Consider the following 22,041-nt stretch of genomic DNA (forward strand, 5'->3'; position numbering starts at 1 on the left):
ATTTAAACAGTTAGGATGCAAAGTCTCTCTAAAATCACATTTTCTAATGTTACACTTAGACAATTTTCAAGAAAATTTGACTGACATCAGAGGAACATGGTGAACGGTTCCATCAGGAACCTAAAATTCTGGAACATGGTTATCAAGGTCGGGGAATAAACATGATGTCTGACTACTACTGGCGCATCACACGTGAAGGAGAAGTGACACACAAAAGGAAGGATATCAACCACTGATTCATGGGATGTAATACCTCTACCTGGTGTCCATCATAATATTTGCTTCTAATTCATATATCTTTGACAATTCTTTTTGAACCATTTTATTGTTCCATTACACCTCCATTGTACTGTAACAGCTTTCAAATTTCGTTGCATGCAGATTTCGATGATGACAACAGTAACAATGGTGGTGGTGGTATAAAAACCTCATGGGTTGTAGATAAACATGTTTCAGATTCATTAACAGTGGAGTCGATTTAGTCAGCACTTCATGTTTACATGCAAACCCCAGATAAAATGTAAAAATTTGTCAACCTGTGTGGCGTTATATGGTGTGCTGTCTGACAGCGCAAAGCTCAGTTCAAAAGCAAATTTCCCTGCTCCTCACACAAGGAAGTAATCAAAAGGCTGCATTGGACTTTCATTGTTTAACAGAGATTTGTTCCAGAAACACTTTTAAACTGATTAAGACAAAATATGAGGTGGCAATGGTCACAGAATTGCCAAATGGAATTTGAAAATATCAAACATGCACTATTTGTCTCTAAGACATGTCAGTCGGTTTCTGGTTGTTTACTGATGTTTCATGAGTAAGCTTGGGGGCCACATCTCTGTAAAGTGAGGAATGTAGATGGAAAAACTCCATTCTGTATAATCACTTTCACAGGCTGGATCCTACCTGACTGTGAGAGGACATACTTGAATGGAAGCACTCGCAGTCATGTGGACATCCAGAAAGTTGCATTGTTAGCTTGCTGGAACCCATGCAAAAGCATATTGTGAACACCAGGCATTAAGTTTTTTACAGAGCTACACACACACACACACACACACACACACACACACACACACACACACACACACACACCCCTTGCTAGATGGTCTCCAACACTTCAGGTGTATTGACTTTAAGATTATTCATCTCAAAGGGAAGGATAATATAGTGGCAGATACTTTGTCATGACTTCCTGAAGGCCGCATGAAATTCCGAGACTGAATGAGCAACCTTCAAATTTCTGAGAATTATCGATGAAGGACAAAGACCATAGAAAATTTTACCTCGATTTGTGCACAAATATATCAAAATTGCAAGAAACAGATGCTCCTTGGAACACTGTGAAGCAACAACTGCAACCAAATCAAAATGAGATGCTCATAGAGAACTATAAAATAGTTAATGATGTCCTATCAATATACACAAAACTGTGACCAGTGGTTCATTTGCATTCCTGCAGACATGCTCATATGGTTAACTCACTATGCATGAGGACATTTTGCTGTCATAAAATGTGCCAAGAAAATCAAGCCTTATTACCATTTTGAAATATGTATATGAAGTGCAAAAGTTACTGAGAAATTGCACTGTCTGCCACAAGGCAAAACCATCAAACACTTGCTGTAAAGGTGAGTTGCACAGTAACATTGAGGTAACAAGTACCTTGAAGACTTTTATGATCTGTTCATGAAATACGTAAAACTACATCCTAGAAAAAGTGCTAAAAGTTTGTTTATAATCAAAAAGCTAGTGGAGGATTATACGTATTTCAAGAAATGGAAAACCACTTGCTTTCCTGTCTGACAATGCTACTAGTTGCACCTACTTGCATGGGAGAAATTTCTTAGATCATCAACAGATTATACAGATACTAACATTGATCCAACACCCTGAAGTGAATCATGCTGAACAGGTGTTCAGAGAATTAAATAGATTCATAAGGACATACTGCAGATAACGTGGAGCAATTATGTGAAGCCCTTTGAAGAGATTATAAGTCAACTTTAATACATGTCAACAACTTCCACACCAAATGAGTTAATTAAAAAAAAGACAGAAGAATAAAGGGTAGATATACTCCCTCAGATTCCCAAGAATGGATATTCTTTGGCAAGAGAAAGTGTGACAAGCAATAATTTTACTCTGACACATACATCTAGTCAAAGAACAAGGTATTTGCATAAGAATTTACCGAAAATACAAACATTTGCTGCAGGCGATGGAGTTCAGTTAGAAATATCATCAACTCTTAAGTTAAAAGAATAAGAAATGACTACTACTATACACAGGTTCATGTGCAATCACTAAGTACGAGGGCGGTTCAGAAAGTAACCTCCGATTGGTCACAGTGCGGGTTGTGGGGGGAGTAGCGACGCCATCTGTGCGTTCACGCACGCAACAGGTCAGTCGGCATCAAGCCGTGGTCGAGTGAACGTCGTACCTGCGCTAGTTTAGTTTTTGTGGCAGTTTGAAATGTGTGCTGCAATAGAAAACCCCGCCAAAGGTGAAGTGCGTGCTGTCATAAGGTTTTTTACAGCCAAAGGATATTCTGCAGCAGCTATTCATCGTGAGCTTTGTGCCGTGTACGGACCAAGAGTTATGAGTGAAGGAGTTGTCTGTGAATGGGTACGTTTATTTAAAAGTGGACGAGAAAACGTTCATGATGAAGAGAGGAGTGGTAGACCATCATTGGTGACTGACGAACTCGTTCAGACAGTTGATGCAAAAGTTCGTGAAAATCGACGTTTCTCAATGTCGGAGTTGTCTACTGGTTTTCCACAGATTTCTAAGACTCTCTTGTACGAGATAGTGACAGCAAGATTGGGTTACCGTAAGTTCTGTGCACGATGGGTGCCCAAAATTCTTACTGACCACCACAAAACTCAAAGAATGGCCTCTGCATTAGACTTTCTGTCACGTTATGAGGACGAAGGAGAACCATTGTTAAACAGAATCGTGACCGGTGACGAAACCTGGATTAAGTACGTGAACCCTGAGACAAAAGAACAATCAAAGATGTGGGCACATTCAAATTCGCCTACCAAACCAAGAAAAGCCTCGCAAGATTTTTCTGCCAGAAAACTGATGGCAACGGTGTTTTGGGATGCCAAAGGGGTGTTGTTGGTTGAATTCATGGAACGTGGTACGACCATTAATCAAGACGTGTACTGTGAAACAATAAAAAAGTTACGACGGGCTATACAGAACAAACGCCGTGGTATGCTGACTTCCGGTATCGTTTTTTTGAACGATAACGCCCGTCCTCACTCTGCTCGCAGAACAACGGCCCTTCTTGAGTCCTTCAAGTGGGACGTTATCAACCATCCACCTTACAGCCCAGACCTGGCGCCAAGTGATTATCATCTCTTCATGCATTTGAAGAAATGGCTCGGGTCACAGCGGTTTGATGACGACGAAGAGCTCAAAGATGCAGTCACAGGCTGGCTCCAGGCACAAGCGGGTGATTTTTATGCAGAAGGAATTTCAAAGCTTGTGAAGAGATACGATAAGTGCCTCAATCGCTATGGAGACTATGTAGAAAAATAGTGCAAAGATGTAGTTGTAAGATGTATATATTAAAATATTTTTATTTAACTTGGTGTATTTTTTTAAATCAACCGGAAGTTACTTTCTGAACGGCCCTCGTATATCACTAAATATTGTTGTCATGTGAAGGGGGTTACATTGTAGTGTTGATTAGTAGAAAGCTATTTCACATTGAGACGAAAGCTGTACATAAGCACTGAATGAATAATACTCCAGTGGTCTACATGTATGATGTAACATGTATGTGTACTTTAATGTTGGAATAAAATAATTGTATGTATGGGTTAAGGAAAAGCTCTCTTCACAGTTAAGAACTAAAAACATTTCTGTGCGGCTTTACAGCAAAGTATTATTTGCATTCCTTCTTTTAAATTAGTGTGTTTATCAAGTTAGTGGGAGAAAAATCTTAATTTACAGGAAAACATAAAGTCAAGTGGTGTAAATATGTGGTTTAGTAAATGTCAATTCAAGAGAGAGAAAGGAACAGCATAGAACGTTTGATGTAAAAAATTAAAGTTGCGAAACTAGATTTTCAATTGTCTTTGTGTTAGTTACATTTAACCTAACTGGCAGATTTACTGCACTTTGTACAAGAACTGATGGTTCCTCACTGAAACAAGCAACAATACATCGTGCATTCTATGAATGTCTCACATACTCGCAAAAACGTTAAGTGCATGTTCATAAATATCAGGTATGGGCGTGTCCAAGAATCCAGTATTGTGGGGCAGACATTTTTTATGGAAAATCCAGGATGATATGTAACAATATTATGAAAAAGATAGTTGCTACTCACCATTTAACAGAGATGCTGAGTTGCAGATAGGCACAATAAAAAGACTGCCAGAAAATAAGCTTTCGGCTAACAAGGCCTTCGTTGGAAATAGACAACATACACACATACACTCATGTAGCTTAGCCAGAGACTGCAATCATGTGTGTGTGTGTGTGTGTGTGTGTGTGTGTGTGTGTGTGTGTGTGTGTGTGTGTGTTCTGTCTCTGACAAAGACCTCGTTGGCCGAAAGCTCATTTTCTGACGATCTTTTTGTTGTGCCTATCTGCCACTCAGCAACTCTGCTATATGGCGATACATTTTTGATGGTCGTTTATGAGTAAACAGACTTGCTGTCTTCAGTACTGATGTTTCCCATTCCAGCACTACACAGCCGTCATTTCACCACCACACCCAGTCTTTTAATTTATTTTTATTTTTATTTCTCTCCTTTCCACTACTTACCCCCTCCCCCCCTCCGCACCTTCTGCCCTGCCCTCCGTCTAAACTGCAACACTTCACTGTCCGCCACTCCCACCATACTATCGCTCCCCCTCCCCTCCCCAGCCTCCTCCTTACCCCCCCCCCCCCCAAGTCGCCACTCCCATAATGCACTGGTGCTGCTACTCACAGTGTAGTTTCAGCTCTCTGAGACTGCAGAGGTGTGTGTGTGTGTGTGTGTGTGTGTGTGTGTGTGTGTGTGTGTGTGTGTGTGTGTACTGATCCGCTATATGGTGAGTAGCAGCTTTCCTTCTCTGGTATTATTACATTCGATCCTGGATTTCCCATTGTTTGATTTGTACTGATGTTTCAGACGTACAAACTGAAATCACAAGTAATTCTGGTGGCAGTCTGAATTGTTGTACAGTAGGGGCAAGATCGAAATCATACTGACTTTTGCACTCAAATTAGCCATATTCATATTCACATCCTTGCAGTAATGGAGTGAATCAGTAGTGATTAAACTGTTACCTGAATCGGCCAGTTAACGGAAGAAGTGGAACTACTCTTACTTAGAATGTGAATGTTCACTAACGTTATGCTGGTGACATGATGGTGTGAACACATGAATCTCAAGTGTGATGTGTAATGTTTAATCATGAATGCGAATTACCAAAGTGTCATGAAGAATATGCTATAATTTCCCAAGCACATGTTCTATGAACATGTAGGCCACTTAGCTCAATTAAACTGCCAGTCGATAATCGCAACTTGCAAGTCAATACTGTTGGTGCAATAACTGTGTGAGCGTGTTACCTTCATTTGAAAATATTTTGTGAAACACTGTAATTAATGCACTGCAAAGATGCTGAAACACTGTACTTGTAGATGTCTGAACAGTTTCCCGGATACTAGAACCTAGGACTTGTTTTTTAACGGTCAGTTGATCGCTAATGAAGAATGCATAAAGTAGGTCAGTGATAGTATCACAATGTTTGTGCTGCACACTGCTATTTCCCTGCTGCAAACTGCTATTTCCCCAATCACTCCCAATTTTGGTTGAAGTGACAATAAAACACTGACAAGTCCAGGGTGGCATAACAATAACATTATGAAAAGGATAGATTGCTGTTCACCATATATAAGAGACACTTAGTTGCAGACAGGCACAGCAAAAAGATTGCTATACACTTAAGTTTTCAGCCAATGGGCCTTCTTCCAAAATAGAAGGACACACACACACACACACACACACACACACACACCACTGTCTCTGGCTGCTGTGGCTGAACTGGCAAAGAGGTCACAGACAGTGGGGTCATTGTGTGTGTGTGTGTGTGTGTGTGTGTGTGTTTATTTTGAAAGAATTCCTTTTAGTTGAAAGCTTGAAGGTCAGCAGTCATTTTGTTGCACCCTGTCTACAACTCAATATCTCCTCTATATGGGAAGCAGCAACCTACCATTTTCATAATGCTGTTGATGCTGGAATAAGGAATTTGTGGAAAGGCATGGCCTGCTCTTATGTAAGCGTATTAAAACCCATTTTACCTTTCAGGAAGTTTTTTAAATTTTGGTAAGAACTATGGGACCAAACTGCTGAGGTCATCGAACCCTCAGCTTATGCACTACTTAATCTAACTTAAACGAACTTACACTAAGGGCAACACACACATCCACGTACGAGGAAGGACTCTAACCTCTGACAAGGGTAGCCACGGGGAAGTTTTTTCCTTGTTTCATTTCTGATACTTGCTGTTCGAATCTTTCATGTAATCTTGTTATCGGCTACGCACATTCCAAGAGCTGATTTCCTGTAACCATCCTGAGGATCACCGCTGCCAACATGACGTCACACCCCTTGCTGTTTCACAAGAGAATGTTCCATCCACAACACACTGACTTTACACCAATAATAAAATTGTGATACTGATGAGATCAGCAACAGTATAAAAACTTAACAACACTCTGAAAAAGTATTGTCTTTTGCAAACACTTGTAAAAAGTAAATTCTCTTTCTTCATTCATCTCAACTGAAGAACAGTATCTACACATGTCAATCATTAGTAATTAAAATGTACATTATTTATATGAAATTCTAATCTCTGCACAAGTTAAACAATACAAAAAATTTTAATCCACTTGTACAAAAACCTTGTTGTTCAAAATACTCAACCCTTGAAGTGTTACTGTTCTTAATTTATGAAGGCTGAATTTTTGAAGGCTCCTCTTGGCATTTTTCCAATGACTTGACCAAATGGTGGAGAACAGAACAAAGTAACAATAATGATGATGATGATGATAATAATAATAAATCCTGCATGTAATATTTTCCGAAGTTGGGAGAGAGAGAGGGAGAGAGAGAGAGAGAGAGAGAGAGAGAGAGAGAGAGAGAGAGAGAGAGAGAACTGCAACCCTGAGTAATTATTGTGTGAATGCTGTATGTCAAAGATGCTACACACGCGTATTTGAAAATCTGTCTCCCTTCAATTATTCCATGACTTCTTTCTGCTGAATATTTTATCTTAGAGTTACTCTGGTCTTTAAGCTCATAATGAACAGATTAAAACTGCCAGGAAGTTTCATATCAGCGCACACTCTGCTGCAGAGTGATAATCTCATTCTGGAAACATCCCCCAGGCTGTGGCTAAGCCATGTCTCGGCAGTATACTTTCTTTTAGGAGTGCTAGTTCTGCAAGGTTTGCAGGAGAGCTTCTGTAAAGTTTGCAAGGTAGGAGACGAGATACTGGCAGAAGTAAAGCTGTGAGGACTGGGCATGAGTCGTGCTTCGGTAGCTCAGATGGTAGAGCACTTGCTCGCGAAAGGCAAAGGTCCCGAGTTCTAGTCTCGGTTGGGCACACAGTTTTAATCTGCCAGGAAATTTCATATCAGCGCACACTCCGCTGCAGAGTTAAAATCTCATTCTGGAAACATACTTATTATTTTATTTGAGAATATAACCTCACACATCTTGTTATTTCTGTTCTATGTGATTATTATTATGAGTGGCATGGATAGCTGCTTGTCATTTCAATGTTCCAGTAAATAGGACCTGTAACCTTTGTAATTAACTATCAAAAAATAACTTACAACAGTTAAATAATTATCTTTGTTGCTAACCGTCAACTGGACAAGCAAGTATGTGCACTGCACATAGCACAACAGTTTGCCAGCCACAGAGCTAAGAGGTAAAGAGGTAAAGAGCTAAAAGCTGAGTGGTAAAATAAATAAAAAATCCAAAATCAAATGTAATAAATTGGCAATATAAGTATAAAGTAAAGCTCTGGCAGAACGTAAATATTCAGAAGTACAGGAGACCACTCACTACGTAACACCTCTTGATCACAACCAGTCAAAATGTTTGATTAATTTGTGAGTTAGTCAGTATCCGATAGTCAAACCATACAGCACTAAATGCAACTCAGTCCTCAATGAGACATCAAAATGTACACATATTGTTTGAGTGAGTCTGCATAAACTTTTTACTTAAGTCAGTTTGTATCCAAGTAATATAAAAACCAAACAGTAGGTTCAGTGACTACGTAACTGAACTCTTGTCACGTTAGTAGACAGTCTGAACTCGACAAGGAAAGTTTATTGTAAAAATGGTGCCACACTGTCAATACACTGCAAGTGTAAAAGCTAATCTGCGATAGACGAACTGTTAAAATTATTGAGTGCAAGCTGATCATTGATATTTAATTAATATTAATAAATCTGAAAAGACCGCAACTCATATTTGCGCGTACATTGTGCCTAATCTGATCAGCAACAATGTAAGAAACAATGTATATTTTTCCATGGGGTCCTGTTTATCATTTTTAGCTAATACCAAGCAACTGGTGTCACAAAAATACATATAATTATTTCACCATTTGGTTTAACTGAATTCTGAAGTAATGAGACAGAAGAGCAAGAAGAAAGACATTGATGAACAGAGGCACTACTGAGGAAAAATCCAGATTAGTAAGCTTATAAATATTTTCTTATCTGAAACTCAGTTTTTTGAATTTAAGACTCATATTTTGTTCTCATGCTCAGTGAAGTTACAAAATAACTACTGAAATAGCTCAACAAATTCCACAAATTCCAGTAGCAGCCTACTGAAAGAAAGCCACTTTTCTTACAATATCTGTGGGCATAATTGTTAGGGAGGCACTTTTTCAGGCCAGTTAACAGAAGAATTTCACACAGAAGGAATTAGAAAAGTGTCTATATTACAACAGTATATACATTCAGTATTCCAGAAGCAGTCAGTTGACAATGGAAAACAACAGTCATTTCAACAATTAGGACATTTTTACGAGTTCCCCAATCAGGCATTCAGACAGTTCAGTCTCATTACTTTAGAATTCAATTAAATCAAATGACCAGCAACAAACTGTCCATTCACATGAATGGACACAGGCAGACAGTGTTTGTTGGTAATGAGGATCACCCTGTGGCTAAACATGCCTTGGTGCACGGCCAGCACATCTTGGCACAGTGTTACACCGTCCGGGTTATCTGGATACTTCCCACCAACACCAACCTATCCGAACTCCGGAGATGGGAACTTGCTCTTCAATATATCCTCTCTTCCCATCACCCACCAGGCCTCAATCTCCGCTAATTTCAAGTTGCCGCCACTCATTCCTCACCTGTCACTCAACAACATCTTTGCCTCTGCACTTCTGCCTCGACTGACATCTCTGCCCAAACTCCTTGTCTTTAAATATGTCTGCTAGTGTCTGTATATGTGTGGATGGATGTGTGTGTGTGTGTGTGTGTGTGTGTGTGTGTGTGTGTGTGTGTGTGTGTGTGTGTGCGCGTGCGAGTTTATACCCGTCCTTTTCCCCCTAAGGTAAGTCTTTCTGCTCCCGGGATTGGAATGACTCCTTACCCTCTCCCTTAAAAACCACATCCTTTCGTCTTTCCCTCTCCTTCCCTCTTTCCTGACGAAGCAACCGTTGGTTGCGAAAGCTAGAATTTTGTGTGTATGTTTGTGTGTCTATCAACCTGCCAGCGCTTTCATTTGGTAAGTCACATCATCATTGTTTTTAGATATAAAAGGTGATATCAAATATATATATATATATATATATATATATATATATATATATATATATATATCAACTGCCCAGTATTAGCTAAAAATAATAAACTGGACCCCATGGAGAAACAGATATTGCCTCTTACATTGTTTTGCGCATCAGATTAGGCACATGTACATGCACATATATCCATAAATACACTATGTGATAAAAAAGTATCCACACACATGGCTGAAAATAACTCACAAGTTCGTGTTGCCTTCCATCAGTAATGCTGGAATTCAATATGGTGTTGGCCCACTCTTAGTCTTGATGACAGCTTCCACTCTCGCAGGCATACGTTCAATCAGGTGCTGGAAGGTTTCTTGGGGAATGACAGCCCATTCTTCACGGAGTGCTGCACTGAGGAGAGCTATCGATGTCGGTTAGTGAGGCCTGGCACAAAGTCTGTGTTCCAAAATATCCCAAAAATGTTCTATAGGATCCAGGTCAGGATTCTGTGCATACCAGTCCATTACAGGGATGTTATTGTCATGTAACCACTCCGCCACAGGCCGTGCATTATGAACAGGTGCTCAACTGAGTTGAAAGACGCAGTCGCCGTCCCCAAATTGCTCTTCAACAATGGGAAGCAAGAAGGTGCTTAAAACATCAATGTAGGTCTGTGCTGTGATAGTGCCACGCAAAACAACAGGGGTGCAAGCCCCCTCCATGAAAAACACGACCACACCGTAACACCACCGCCTCCGAGTTTTGCTGTTGAGACTACACACGCTGGAAGATGACGTTCACCGGGCATTCACCATACCCACACCCTGCCATCTGATCGCCACATTGTGTACCGTGATTCCACAGTTCAATTGTCTAATATTTACGTTCCTTACACCAATCGAGGTGTCGTTTCGCATTTACCAGCACGACTCGAGGCTTATGAGCAGCCGCATGACCCTGATATCCAAGTTTTATCACCTCCCACTTAACTGTCATAGTACTTGCAGTGGATCCTGATTTAGTTTGGAATTCCTTTGTGATGGTCTGGATAGATGTCTGCCTATTACACATTACGACCCTCTTCAACTGTCGGCAGCACAAATAAAACTCAAAACTAAGTCTGCCATTGCAGCGTTATCTGCTAAAAGTGCAGGGAGCGTATCAGGCAGCGCAAACGTCTGCCTGAGCGCAGTTAAAAGCAGACATGCCAACAAGATGTGGACCACTGTCAACAATGATCTACAGCAACAGATAGGTGGGTTCTCACGGCGCAAGAGATGACGGCGTGTCAGCCAGGTGTGGCCAATGCGTAGCTGGCAGAGAACAACCGAGTCCTTGCGGGAGGCTCGCAAGGAAGAGCGCCACACGCCTGTAGTCTCCTTGATGACCCGAAATTTGTTGGGTGAAGGCAAGGTGCGCCATTTATCACCCCAGGTGCCAAGGACCTTCTGCTGCAAAACTGATTGGAGATCACACTCCAAAAGGCCAATCTCCAAGGCCGGTGCACCGAAAGCCTGTTTGGCCAGCGTGTCAACACGTTTATTACCCGGGATGCCGACATGACCTGGAGTCCACACAAAGACCACGGAGCGGCCGCAACGGGAAAGAGTGTGGAGGGACTCCTGGATAGCCATCACCAGACGAGAGCGAGAGAAACACTGGTCGATAGCTCGTAAACCGCTCAGGAAGTCACTACAGATAACAAAGGACTCACCTGAGCAAGAGCAGATATACTCTTGGGCACGAGAGATGGCGACAAGCTCTGCAGTGAAAACACTGCAGCCAGTCGGCAATGAGCGATGTTCAGAATGATTCCCAGGAGTAATAGCATAACCAACTCGACCAGCAACCATCGAACCATCAGTATGGGCCACGTCAGAGCCACGAAATAAAGCAAGGATGGAAATAAAGCATCGGCGCACAGGAGGGACAGAGTCCTTCGGGCCCTGTGCCAAATCCAGCCAAAACATGGGCAGGGCACACACCACAGGGGTATACGTATATGAACCTGGAAAAGAGGTGGGACAGGGAAAAACTCAAGCCCAGAGAGAAGAGCCCGAACACGAACCGCGATCGTACACCCTGACCTGGGCTGCTGTTCTGGAAGATTGACAACCGAGTTAGGGAAGAAGAGATGGTAATTTGGATGCCCGGGCAAGCTACAAACATGTGCAGCATAAGCGGCCAGTAGACGTAGGCGCCGGATCCGCAATGGAGGGACAACAGCCTCAACAAGTATGCTTTTTACAGGGCTTGTGCGGAAAGCTCCAGTCGGATCCCGCAGTGAAGAATAGGGTCAAACAACCACAATGCGGAAGGCGATGCCGAACCATAAGCTAGGCTGAAACTGTGGCTAAGGCCGGTATTACACTATCAAATTTCTTTGTCAAAGATTTGATCAAAGATGTGATCCAATATTCCGTCCAATATATTTGACAAAGATCTTTGACGTAGCGCTACAAGGGGTATTACACTGTCATCAAATTTTTCGTCAAAGTTCAAGATGGCTGACAACAACTTGTTATTAACTGCAGCAGTTCTACGTACTCCAATTGCATTGTGTGCACATGCGGAAAAGAAGTGGGGGGAAAAAATGGAACCATACATACGAGGTTGACAGTCTTAAAAGTCCTGGGATTACAACTTGATGATAAATTCAGTTGGGAGGAGCACACCACAGAACTGCAGAAACGCCTTAACAAATCTGTATTTGCAATTCGAGTGTTAGCAGACACAGGCAACATAAAAATGAAAAAGCTTGCATACTTTCATTCCATAATGTCATATGGGATAATATTTTGGGGTAAATCTTGAAGTCAAACAGAAGTTTTCAAGGTCCAAAAGCGTGTAATACGTATTATTTGTGGAGTAAATTCACGGACCTCCTGCAGAAACCTCTTCAAAGAACTGGGTATACTAACTACTGCCTCTCAGTATATTTACTTCTTAATAAAATTTGTCGTAAATAATATATCTCTTTTTCCAACAAACAACTCAGTTCATACATACAATACCAGGAACAAAAATGATCTGCACAAGGACTTAAAAACACTTACTTTAGTTCAAAAAGGGGTCCACTACTCAGGAACACTCATCTTCAATAATTTGCCAGGAAACATAAAAAATTTATGTTAGAAATAAAGATCAGTTTATCAGTTTAAAAGGAGCCTGAAAGACTTACTACTGGCCAACTCCTTCTACTCCATTGGCGAAATTTTTAATAGAAACAAATGATGTATTGTATTTATTCATACTATTAGTATTTTTATTTCAGCTTAAAAAAAAATCGACATGTTCCACATCCACGAGGATCTCCTCAGCACGGATCTATGGAACAAAAAACTAATCTAATCTGGGTGAAGCCGTGGGTTTTACGAAGACACGATAAAAGCATTCAACAAAACTTGTTACGTGAGCTTACAGTGGAAGACGTCAAGTCGTACATCAATTACTTAAGAATGGATGAGCATACATTTCTGTATGTGCTCAATGAAGTGTATCCTCATATCACAAAGCACAATTTTCACTTAAGAACTGCTACATCTTCAGAAGACAGGCTCACTATAACACTCCGATTCCTTGCTACAGGAGAGGGTTATGTTAGGTTAGGTCAGGTTAGGTCTCCAATCTTCTTAATCTATTTTTGTATTCAGGGTGCCTCACGTTGTAAAGCGCCTCATCAGCTTCAGACATCTCTATTAATTCTGTAGTTGTCGGCACACACCAATTGTATTTACCGGCAATGATTATAAAAACACTACAGACGACAGAACGCTGCAGCGATGCTAGCGCTCCGCGTGGTAACATATCGCATTGCAGTGAACAGAAGACTAGCGATTTCTTTGATCAAATATACGGCCTCGGCCTAGATTTGATCAAATATTGGACGACATTTGTCAAAGATTCCTATTACACTATCAAATATCTTTGACAAAGATATTGGACAAAGAAATTTGATAGTGTAATACCGGCCTAAGCCATGTCTCCGCTATATCCTTTCTTTCAGGAGTGCTAGTTCTGCAAGGTTCGCAGGAGAGCTTCTGTAAAGTTTGGAAGGTAGGAGACGAGATACTGGCAGAAGTAAAGCTGTGAGTACCGGGCGTGAGTCGTGCTTCGGTAGCTCAGATGGTAGAGCACTTGCCCGCAAAAGGCAAAGGTCCCGAGTTCGAGTCTCGGTCGGGCACACAGTTTTAATCTGCCAGGAAGTTTCATATCAGCGCACACTCCGCTGCAGAGTGAAAATCTCATTCTGATAAGCTAGGCTCCCATAATCAAGATGGGACTGAATCAACGCCTGATACAGTCGTAGAAGGGTAGAGCGATCGGCACCGCAGCTGGTGTGACTCAAGCAATGAAGATCGTTAACATGGCACCAGTACGTTTGTTTAAGCTGCCGAATATGAGGGAGCCAGATCTCACAGCATACGTACAGGAAAAACTACACGAAACCTCACAGGTTATTGAACACGTCGACTGTGCACAATAAATTTTGTTATTCAGCCATGATCTGGCTGGCCAACTGAATATGACATGTGCTTTTTCACATCAGTTGCACTCAGTGACTTTCTTACATGATCCTAAGACTTCCTCCGAAATATCTTTTGTTGTGAGTGTGCTCCATGGATGTTCAGACTGCAAATCCTAAGATTCTGGGTTCAATCCTAGCTGGGTCTAGAAGACTGTAATTTATAATTTGAGTTACATTTCTGGTAATGTTCAGTACATATGAAAAATAACAAGTTTCATGTTCATTCAGATTTCAAACTGATGCTATGCGATTGCTATAAGAGTACTGTGTGTGTTTGCCATTGGTTAGCAAGGCTAGCTGGCGAGTATGACATTCTGGAACTTTTGGTACATTACAATGAAATGAATATCCTTACCTGCCTACAGGCATTGATATAAGTCAACGGGGACAGTTGAAACCTTGTGCCCCGACTGGGACTCGAACCCTGGATCTCCTGCTTACATGGCAGACACACTATCATCTGAGCCACCGAAGACACAGAGGATAATGCGACTGCAGGAACTTATCTCTGGCATGCCTCCATGTAAGGAGGAGATCCCAGGTTCGATTCCTAGTTGGGGCACACATTTTCAACTGTCTCCGTCGACTTATATCAATGCCTGTATGCAGCTAAGTGTATTCATTTCATTGTAATTTCATTCTAACGAGCTGCATAGTCACTGATGGTACCTGTTCTTTTGGACATGTCCGAAAGAAGAGATACCATCTTCAAATATATATTTTGGTACATTATGTGCCTTTTCAATGGCAAGAGCATTGTTGAGACGCACTGGTATTGTACCAGTATATAACAAGTGATAATGCAAGTATGTAGGTGCCTGGGGGCTGGAAGTGTTGGGCAAATCATAAAGATAAGAACTGGTTGCAGTAAAAGCTATAGACAGTGTTGACAGGAAGTATTGTATCAAGAAGTCAAGTGGTTGTTAATTAATGAGTTTATCACCCAGAGCAACTGTCAGTTTTTCTAGTGTGAGCAGAGCTACTGGAATTACTAATTTGAGCTTATGTGAATCAACAATCAACAGGAGACTGCAGTAACAGTTCGGAGTAGTATTGCTGAAAGTATTAAGATCAATTAAATAGTGATACCTCCAGAACGAAAAATTGTCAGTGTGCATAACAAAAGTGTGGATTTGGAAAGCATAGTTTGGAACATTCATTGTTTGGAACCAATAAACTAAGTTTACATACACCATGTTGTTATTTAAAGCAAGTTGATGGCTATTAAGCACCAACACATCAAAAACAGGAAGACAGTTTATTACCGTGTCAGACATGATGTGTTGGAAGTCATCCCCTTAAATAATCCAATTACCAAACGAACTACTAACCCACCCTCTGAGAGCCCCCTATTAACTAGCTGATGGGTCTGGACTGGTTCGTAGCTAAAGGACTGCATTTTTCACACCAAACTTCTGGTGATTGCTTCACTTAAAATACACAAAACAAAGAGTAGTTGTACCATCTATTACTATTCATCTTATCACCATTTTTTCCTCCCACTAACACTAAACTTCTGTTTCTCGGTTTTCCCTAATCCCCAAAAAGTCTCCAAGAACAAATTTAGAAGACTTTAATTTTTTAAATTCTTTAACCTCTTCTTTTAGTCTTTGCAGCAACAAATGTTGCAAATTTTTTACCGCCTTTCAGGGACGTATGTTTGGCAGCAACTCAAGACAGTCAATTTTATTTTGTATTGTATTAGAATTGTGATCCATTGACAGCTTTTTTTACATAATTTTGTTTTTGTGACTTAGAACCAAAAATTATGGTGGTATGAATACCTCCCATGGCTCTCTTGTGAGCTGTTATTTTGGTGGTAAGTGTGTTTTCCACTGTAGAAACGAAGCAGTTTTTTCCAACTTCACAAATGACAACAGTAATGGTCTCATGACAAACAGAAACTGTTATGGAAGTTTTTGTACACATGATAAAATGTACTACCACAAGAAGTCAGACACATGGAAATGCAGTAAGGCATATTCCCAAAAACTTTGTGAAACCACTAGATTGGTGATAAGTATGCTTCCCAACGTCTACAAAAGGTATACTAATTTTGTCGTAAGTATACCTCTCAAGCCCAATTGAGAAGCTACTTTGGTGGTAAGGATACTGCGGGAGAATCTTTCAAACAATGTTATTTGGTAGTATGTGTACTTACAAAGCCCTAAGAGCTATATTTCACAGCAAACAGAAGCTACAGCTGGTGCAGTAGACTACAACTAGATGCCAGGAGCACACACGATCAGTAAAAAGTATTCCATAAACACAGTTATTGATAAGTATATACCCCGATGTCTGTGAAGGGTCCTAGATTTTTTTGATAATGACTTTCTGATTTTTCTTCCAGTCATTTAAACATGTACTCATAAACTATGTCATTGCCTTAAACACAATGCAAATCTAAACTTTCTTTAAAAAGTATTTAGAAACTATCTCATGAGTTGCCTATGCACAGAACAGAGACGTACATGGATAATTGAGAAGTTCCAACAGTTTTAAAAGAAGACAGGTAGATCTTTAACATCATACCGTGGATTGCAGAATGTTCAGTTGCAATCTGAGTTCATCCATTCTTGCTTCTGAAGTAGCAAGCTGCAAGCGTAGTGAATGCTCTATTGTAGATGCAGTACTGTTCTCCTCTGATGTGGAAGGAGATTGGTCCTGTTGACAGTCAGTGACAAATTAACCAAATGCTCCACCCCCCCTCTTCTCTTCCAACATGAAAAATTCTACAGTGAAATGAATGGGGTGGGGGGATCATCATAATGAACTACGAAATGACAGCAATAAGAGGTCTAAGAGGCAGTGAGTAATATCATACTCAATACATGTGACAAAATTAACAAAATCTGCCGACTGCTTGAAAATTTTTAATAAAGTTTTAATCAAATAATAATAATAATAATAATAATAATAATAACAATAATAATGATGATAATAATAATTTCAGCTAGTTAAGTGAAATGTAAGAAAGTAATATTAAATTAAAATTTGATACAACAGTAAGTTCAGCAACTTTTCGCTAACACTAATCTTTCAGCAACATGAAGAAAATACCAAAAGGGGTTCAAACAATCCCATCATTAACAGTACATCTAATGAAATATAAATTAAAGAATAATTTATCTAGTAGAACTATAAATGAACATACACACTCAAGTTCACAAGGATTGCAGGAACAATGCATATTCAACAAGGAATTGCCGGGCATGTAATACAGGATGATTAGAAACATGTGAATTATACTCCGACATATGTGAAAACAAAGACCAAGAAAGGAACATGTGATTTCAATAAACTTTTCTTTACAGATTAAGTAAATTAACAACACATAAATGATAAAGATTACCAGTAATTCCATATGGTGTGCAGCCCTCACATTCACCAATCAAGCAATCAGAGCTTCTAAATAACTGAGCATGAAACCAGAGTGAATCTTTATATGTTCCTGTGAATCTTCTTCAACACTGCTTGAATGCCAGTCCCTAAAGCATCAACACTGGTTGTTGGAGGACTGATGACCCAGATACAAGACATGTTTGACTGCTTTTACTGATTGGTCTCAAATTTGGTAGTTTTAATGTTGCATCTATGTTTAATTCCTCAGCTGCAGAACACTTTTGACAAAGCACTCATCATTCAGTGTATCTTCAATACATAAGTGTCAAGAGTATAGCCAATGACACCTCAAAAAATCACATATGGTGTCTGTCCACTATCTCTCAAACAATGCAAGTTGCCAGACTGCAGCCACGTCAGTAGCAGCTAAAAAGCAAGTGATCATCAGCATAGTTGTTGTTGTTGTGGTCTTCAGTCCTGAGACTGGTTTGATACAGCTCTCCATGCTACCCTATCCTGTGCAAGTTTCTTCACCTCCCAGTACCTACTGCAACCTACATCCTTCTGAATCTGCTTAGTGTATTCATCTCTTGGTCTCCCCCTACGACTTTTACCCTTCATGCTGCCCTCCAATGCTAAATTTGTGATCCCCTGGTGCCTCAGAAAATGTCCTACCAACCGGTCCCCCCTCCTTGTCAAGTTGTGCCACAAATTCCTCTTCTCCCCAATTCTATTCAATACCTCCTCATTAGTTACGTGATCTACCCATCTAATCTTCAGCATTCTTCTGTAGCACCACATTTCGAAAGCTTCTATTCTCTTCCTGTCCGAATTATTTATCGTCCATGTTTCACTTCCATACATGGCTACACTCCATACAAATACATTCAGAAACGACTTCCTGACACTTAAATCTATACTCTATGTTAACAAATTTCTCTTCTTCAGAAACGCTTTCCTTGCCATTGCCAGTCTACATTTTATATCTTCTCTACTTCGACCATCATCAGTTATTTTGCTCCCCAAATAGCAAAACTCCTTTACTACTTTAAGTGTCTCATTTCTTAATCTAATTCCCTCAGCATCGCCCAACTTAATTCGACTACATTCCATTATCCTTGTTTTGCTTTTGTTGATGTTCATCTTATATCCTCCTTTCAAGACACTGTCCATTCCGTTCAACTGCTCTTCCAAGTCCTTTGCTGTCTCTGACAGAATTACAATGTCATCGGCGAACCTCAAAGTTTTTACTTCTTCTCCATGAATTTTAATACCTACTCCGAATTTTTCTTTTGTTTCCTTTACTGCTTGCTCAATATACAGATTGTCTCACTCCCTTCCCAACCACTGCTTCCCTTTCATGCCCCTCGACTCTTATAACTGCCATCTGGTTTCTGTACAAATAATAAATAGCCTTTCGCTCCCTGTATTTTACCCTTGCCACCTTTAGAATTTGAAAGAGAGTATTCCAGTCAAAATTGTCAAAAGCTTTCTCTAAGTCTACAAATGCTAGAAACGTAGGTTTGCCTTTCCTTAATCTTTCTTCTAAGATAAGTCATATGGTCAGTATTGCCTCACGTGTTCCAACATTTCTACGGAATCCAAACTGATCTTCCCCGAGGTCGGCTTCTACCAGTTTTTCCATTCGTCTGTAAAGAATTCGTGTTAGTATTTTGCAGCTGTGACTTGTTAAATTGATAGTTCTGTAATTTTCACATCTGTCAACACCTGCTTTCTTTGGGATTGGAATTATTATATTCTTCTTGAAGTCTGAGGGTATTTCGCCTGTCTCATACATCTTGCTCACCAGACGGTAGAGTTTTGTCAGGATTGGCTCTCCCAAGACTGTCAGTAGTTCTAATGGAATGTTGTCTACTCCCAGGGCCTTGCTTCGACTCAGGTCTTTCAGCGCTCTGTCAAACTCTTCATGCAGTATCGTATCTCCCATTTCATCTTCATCTACATTCTCTTCCATTTCCATAATATTGTCCTCAAGTACATCGCCCTTGCATAGACCCTCTACATACTCTTTCCACCTTTCTGCTTTCCCTTCTTTGGTTAGAACTGGGTTTCCATAAGAGCTCTTGATATTCATACAAGTGGTTCTCTTTTCTCCAAAGGTCTCTCTAATTTTCCTGTAGGTAGTATCTATCTTACCCCTAGTGATGTAAGCCTCTACATACTTACATTTGTCCTCTAGCCATGCCTGCTTAGGCATCAGCATAGGACAACCTGAAAATAGAACATCTTGCACTCAATGTATCAGTGACATTATTCCTGCACTCACAGCAGTCTGTGACATTTGTAGTTTGTAGAGACGAGCTGATGCAATGGCCTTTGTGCCGCCAGTCCAGACCATTGCAGTCTATGTCAAAACAGACAGATCCATACCTGTTGCAGTTCTTTAGAGTTAAGTCAACCGTGGACAAAGCTGAGGAGTCCATTGCAGACATATGAACAAAACAGCAATGTGATCCAGTACCCTCTGGTTGCTATGTCTTATCTACCCTCTACTGATTCCGAACTTGCATCACTGTTATAGTGGTGTACTCAATATAAAGCGGTGTCATGGTATAAAAAAAAATTCAGCAACCAAGAGACTGATCATACCAACTCTCATATGTTCACATGCTAGTACTCTTTGATGTTATTGCGGTACACTGACACAAATTTTCGAGCTTCCACTACATTTCACAGTTCTTTACTGACCAAGCTTAGCAAGGTCATGAGATTTTGGGTCACACAAGAAAGGGCACTGCTGGACCCACATGTATGCCACTTCTCTCCACTCTTAAGCACTTTTTGCTAGTATGCTGTTCTACACATCATCTCAGTTTTAATTCATTTGGGTCATTCTTTCATTATGTTGCAATTTTCACGAAATGTAGTGCTTTTTGTAACTCAAGTCAGTAGGTGTAAACTGTTCTCCTGGGATTGTTGGGTACCACCAGAGGTAAAGGACATCAGAAAAAGAAACAATATACTTCAAATAAAGATGAATGAATGCCTTTAATGCAGAAAGACTACTTTTACTGAGGTAATGTTGCCCATACAAGTTATAACTTAATCATTAACTTAATAATTATTTTCAGAATAACAGCCTAAAGGTGCTAAGACATTCAATAGACTGTGCTAACCACTGAATGTTTATTTCTTTTCAAATGAGACATTTTAAATTGAACATCCGTTGAAGTTTATTCAAATGGATTGGATGGAGTCCCACAATACATTACAACAACAACTGGAAATCATCATCATAATCAGGCCAATAGCATACACTAAAATGGAATCAATGACACCACATTCATTATCACCTGTACAGTGGTTGCCATTAGTTCCAAGTCAAGAGGTGCTTTGGGAACTCAAATGGGAATCCCTGAAGGGAAAGCGACTTTCTTTCTGAGGAACACTACAAAGAACTGGCATTTTAAGCTGACTGCAGAATGATTCTACTGCCACCAACTTACACAAAGCACCACAAAGATAAGATACGAAAACTTAGGGCTCATATGGAGGCACACAGACAATTGTTTTTTCCTTGTTCTATTTGCAACTGGAACAGGAAGAAAATGGCTAGTAGTGGTACAAGGTACCCTTCACCATGCACTATATGGTGGCTTGCAGAGTATGGACATAGATGCAGATGTAGAAGAAATCTTGCTCTAACATATTCTAACAGTGCTGCAAAGCTAACAGTTACTATGGCCACAACAGTTCTTTCCAGATTCTCATTTATGTTCACTATTATGATAGCAAATTTATCAGAATTAACAAAATTATGACTCTTGGACTTTATCATGTATTTTCAAGATGACACACTGAAAATCTGTGTAGCCTGTCTTTGTTTCAAGAAAATGTGACATTCTGCAACAGTGTTTCTGTTAAATACAGTTACTTTTCCTTCATTTCACACAAAATCATTTGGACAAACGCAAGTACAAACCTGACAATCCAACCATGACTCAAAATGTGATAGAGTGTTTTCACAAGGAAAACACCATTTTTGGAAGCTGAAAGCCAGCAGCCAAACCAGCATTTACAGACTCAATACTGGATTTCTTGTATCACGAAGTGAAACAATGCATTTTTTAAACCTAATGAAAATATATAAAATTCACTATGTACTACTCAGTTACACAGTGTAAAGAAAACATTATGGCAGAGATTAGTTTCTGAATTCTAAGATTCCGCTTCCATATCTTTATTATTTACCTTTTAAGAACAACGAAATATTACTATCCTGTTAAGATTTTTTCCATTTGATTCTCTGGCTTCATCTTGGTTGGAAGTATATTGTAAATGTTACGGATGAAACATTTTTGAATAATTACCAAGTCGTTTGAATAAAAAGCATTTTAATATCTTGGACCTGCATTTCGAAAGTTGCCATCACA

At 40.0% G+C, this 22,041-nt stretch overlaps 1 protein-coding gene across 1 annotated transcript in view; it reads right to left on the minus strand.

Moving 5' to 3' along the window:
* LOC126258184 (ARF GTPase-activating protein GIT1) overlaps positions 1–22,041 on the minus strand; it is a 311,125-nt gene that overhangs the window by 118,561 nt on the left and 170,523 nt on the right. The window contains exon 10 of the mRNA XM_049955621.1: positions 16,838–16,969. Within this exon, the coding sequence (XP_049811578.1) occupies positions 16,838–16,969 (132 nt within the window). The remainder of the gene's footprint in view (positions 1–16,837; positions 16,970–22,041) is intronic.

The sequence above is a fragment of the Schistocerca nitens genome, chromosome 1, assembly GCF_023898315.1.
Source record: "Schistocerca nitens isolate TAMUIC-IGC-003100 chromosome 1, iqSchNite1.1, whole genome shotgun sequence".
Lineage (NCBI taxonomy): Eukaryota > Metazoa > Arthropoda > Insecta > Orthoptera > Acrididae > Schistocerca > Schistocerca nitens.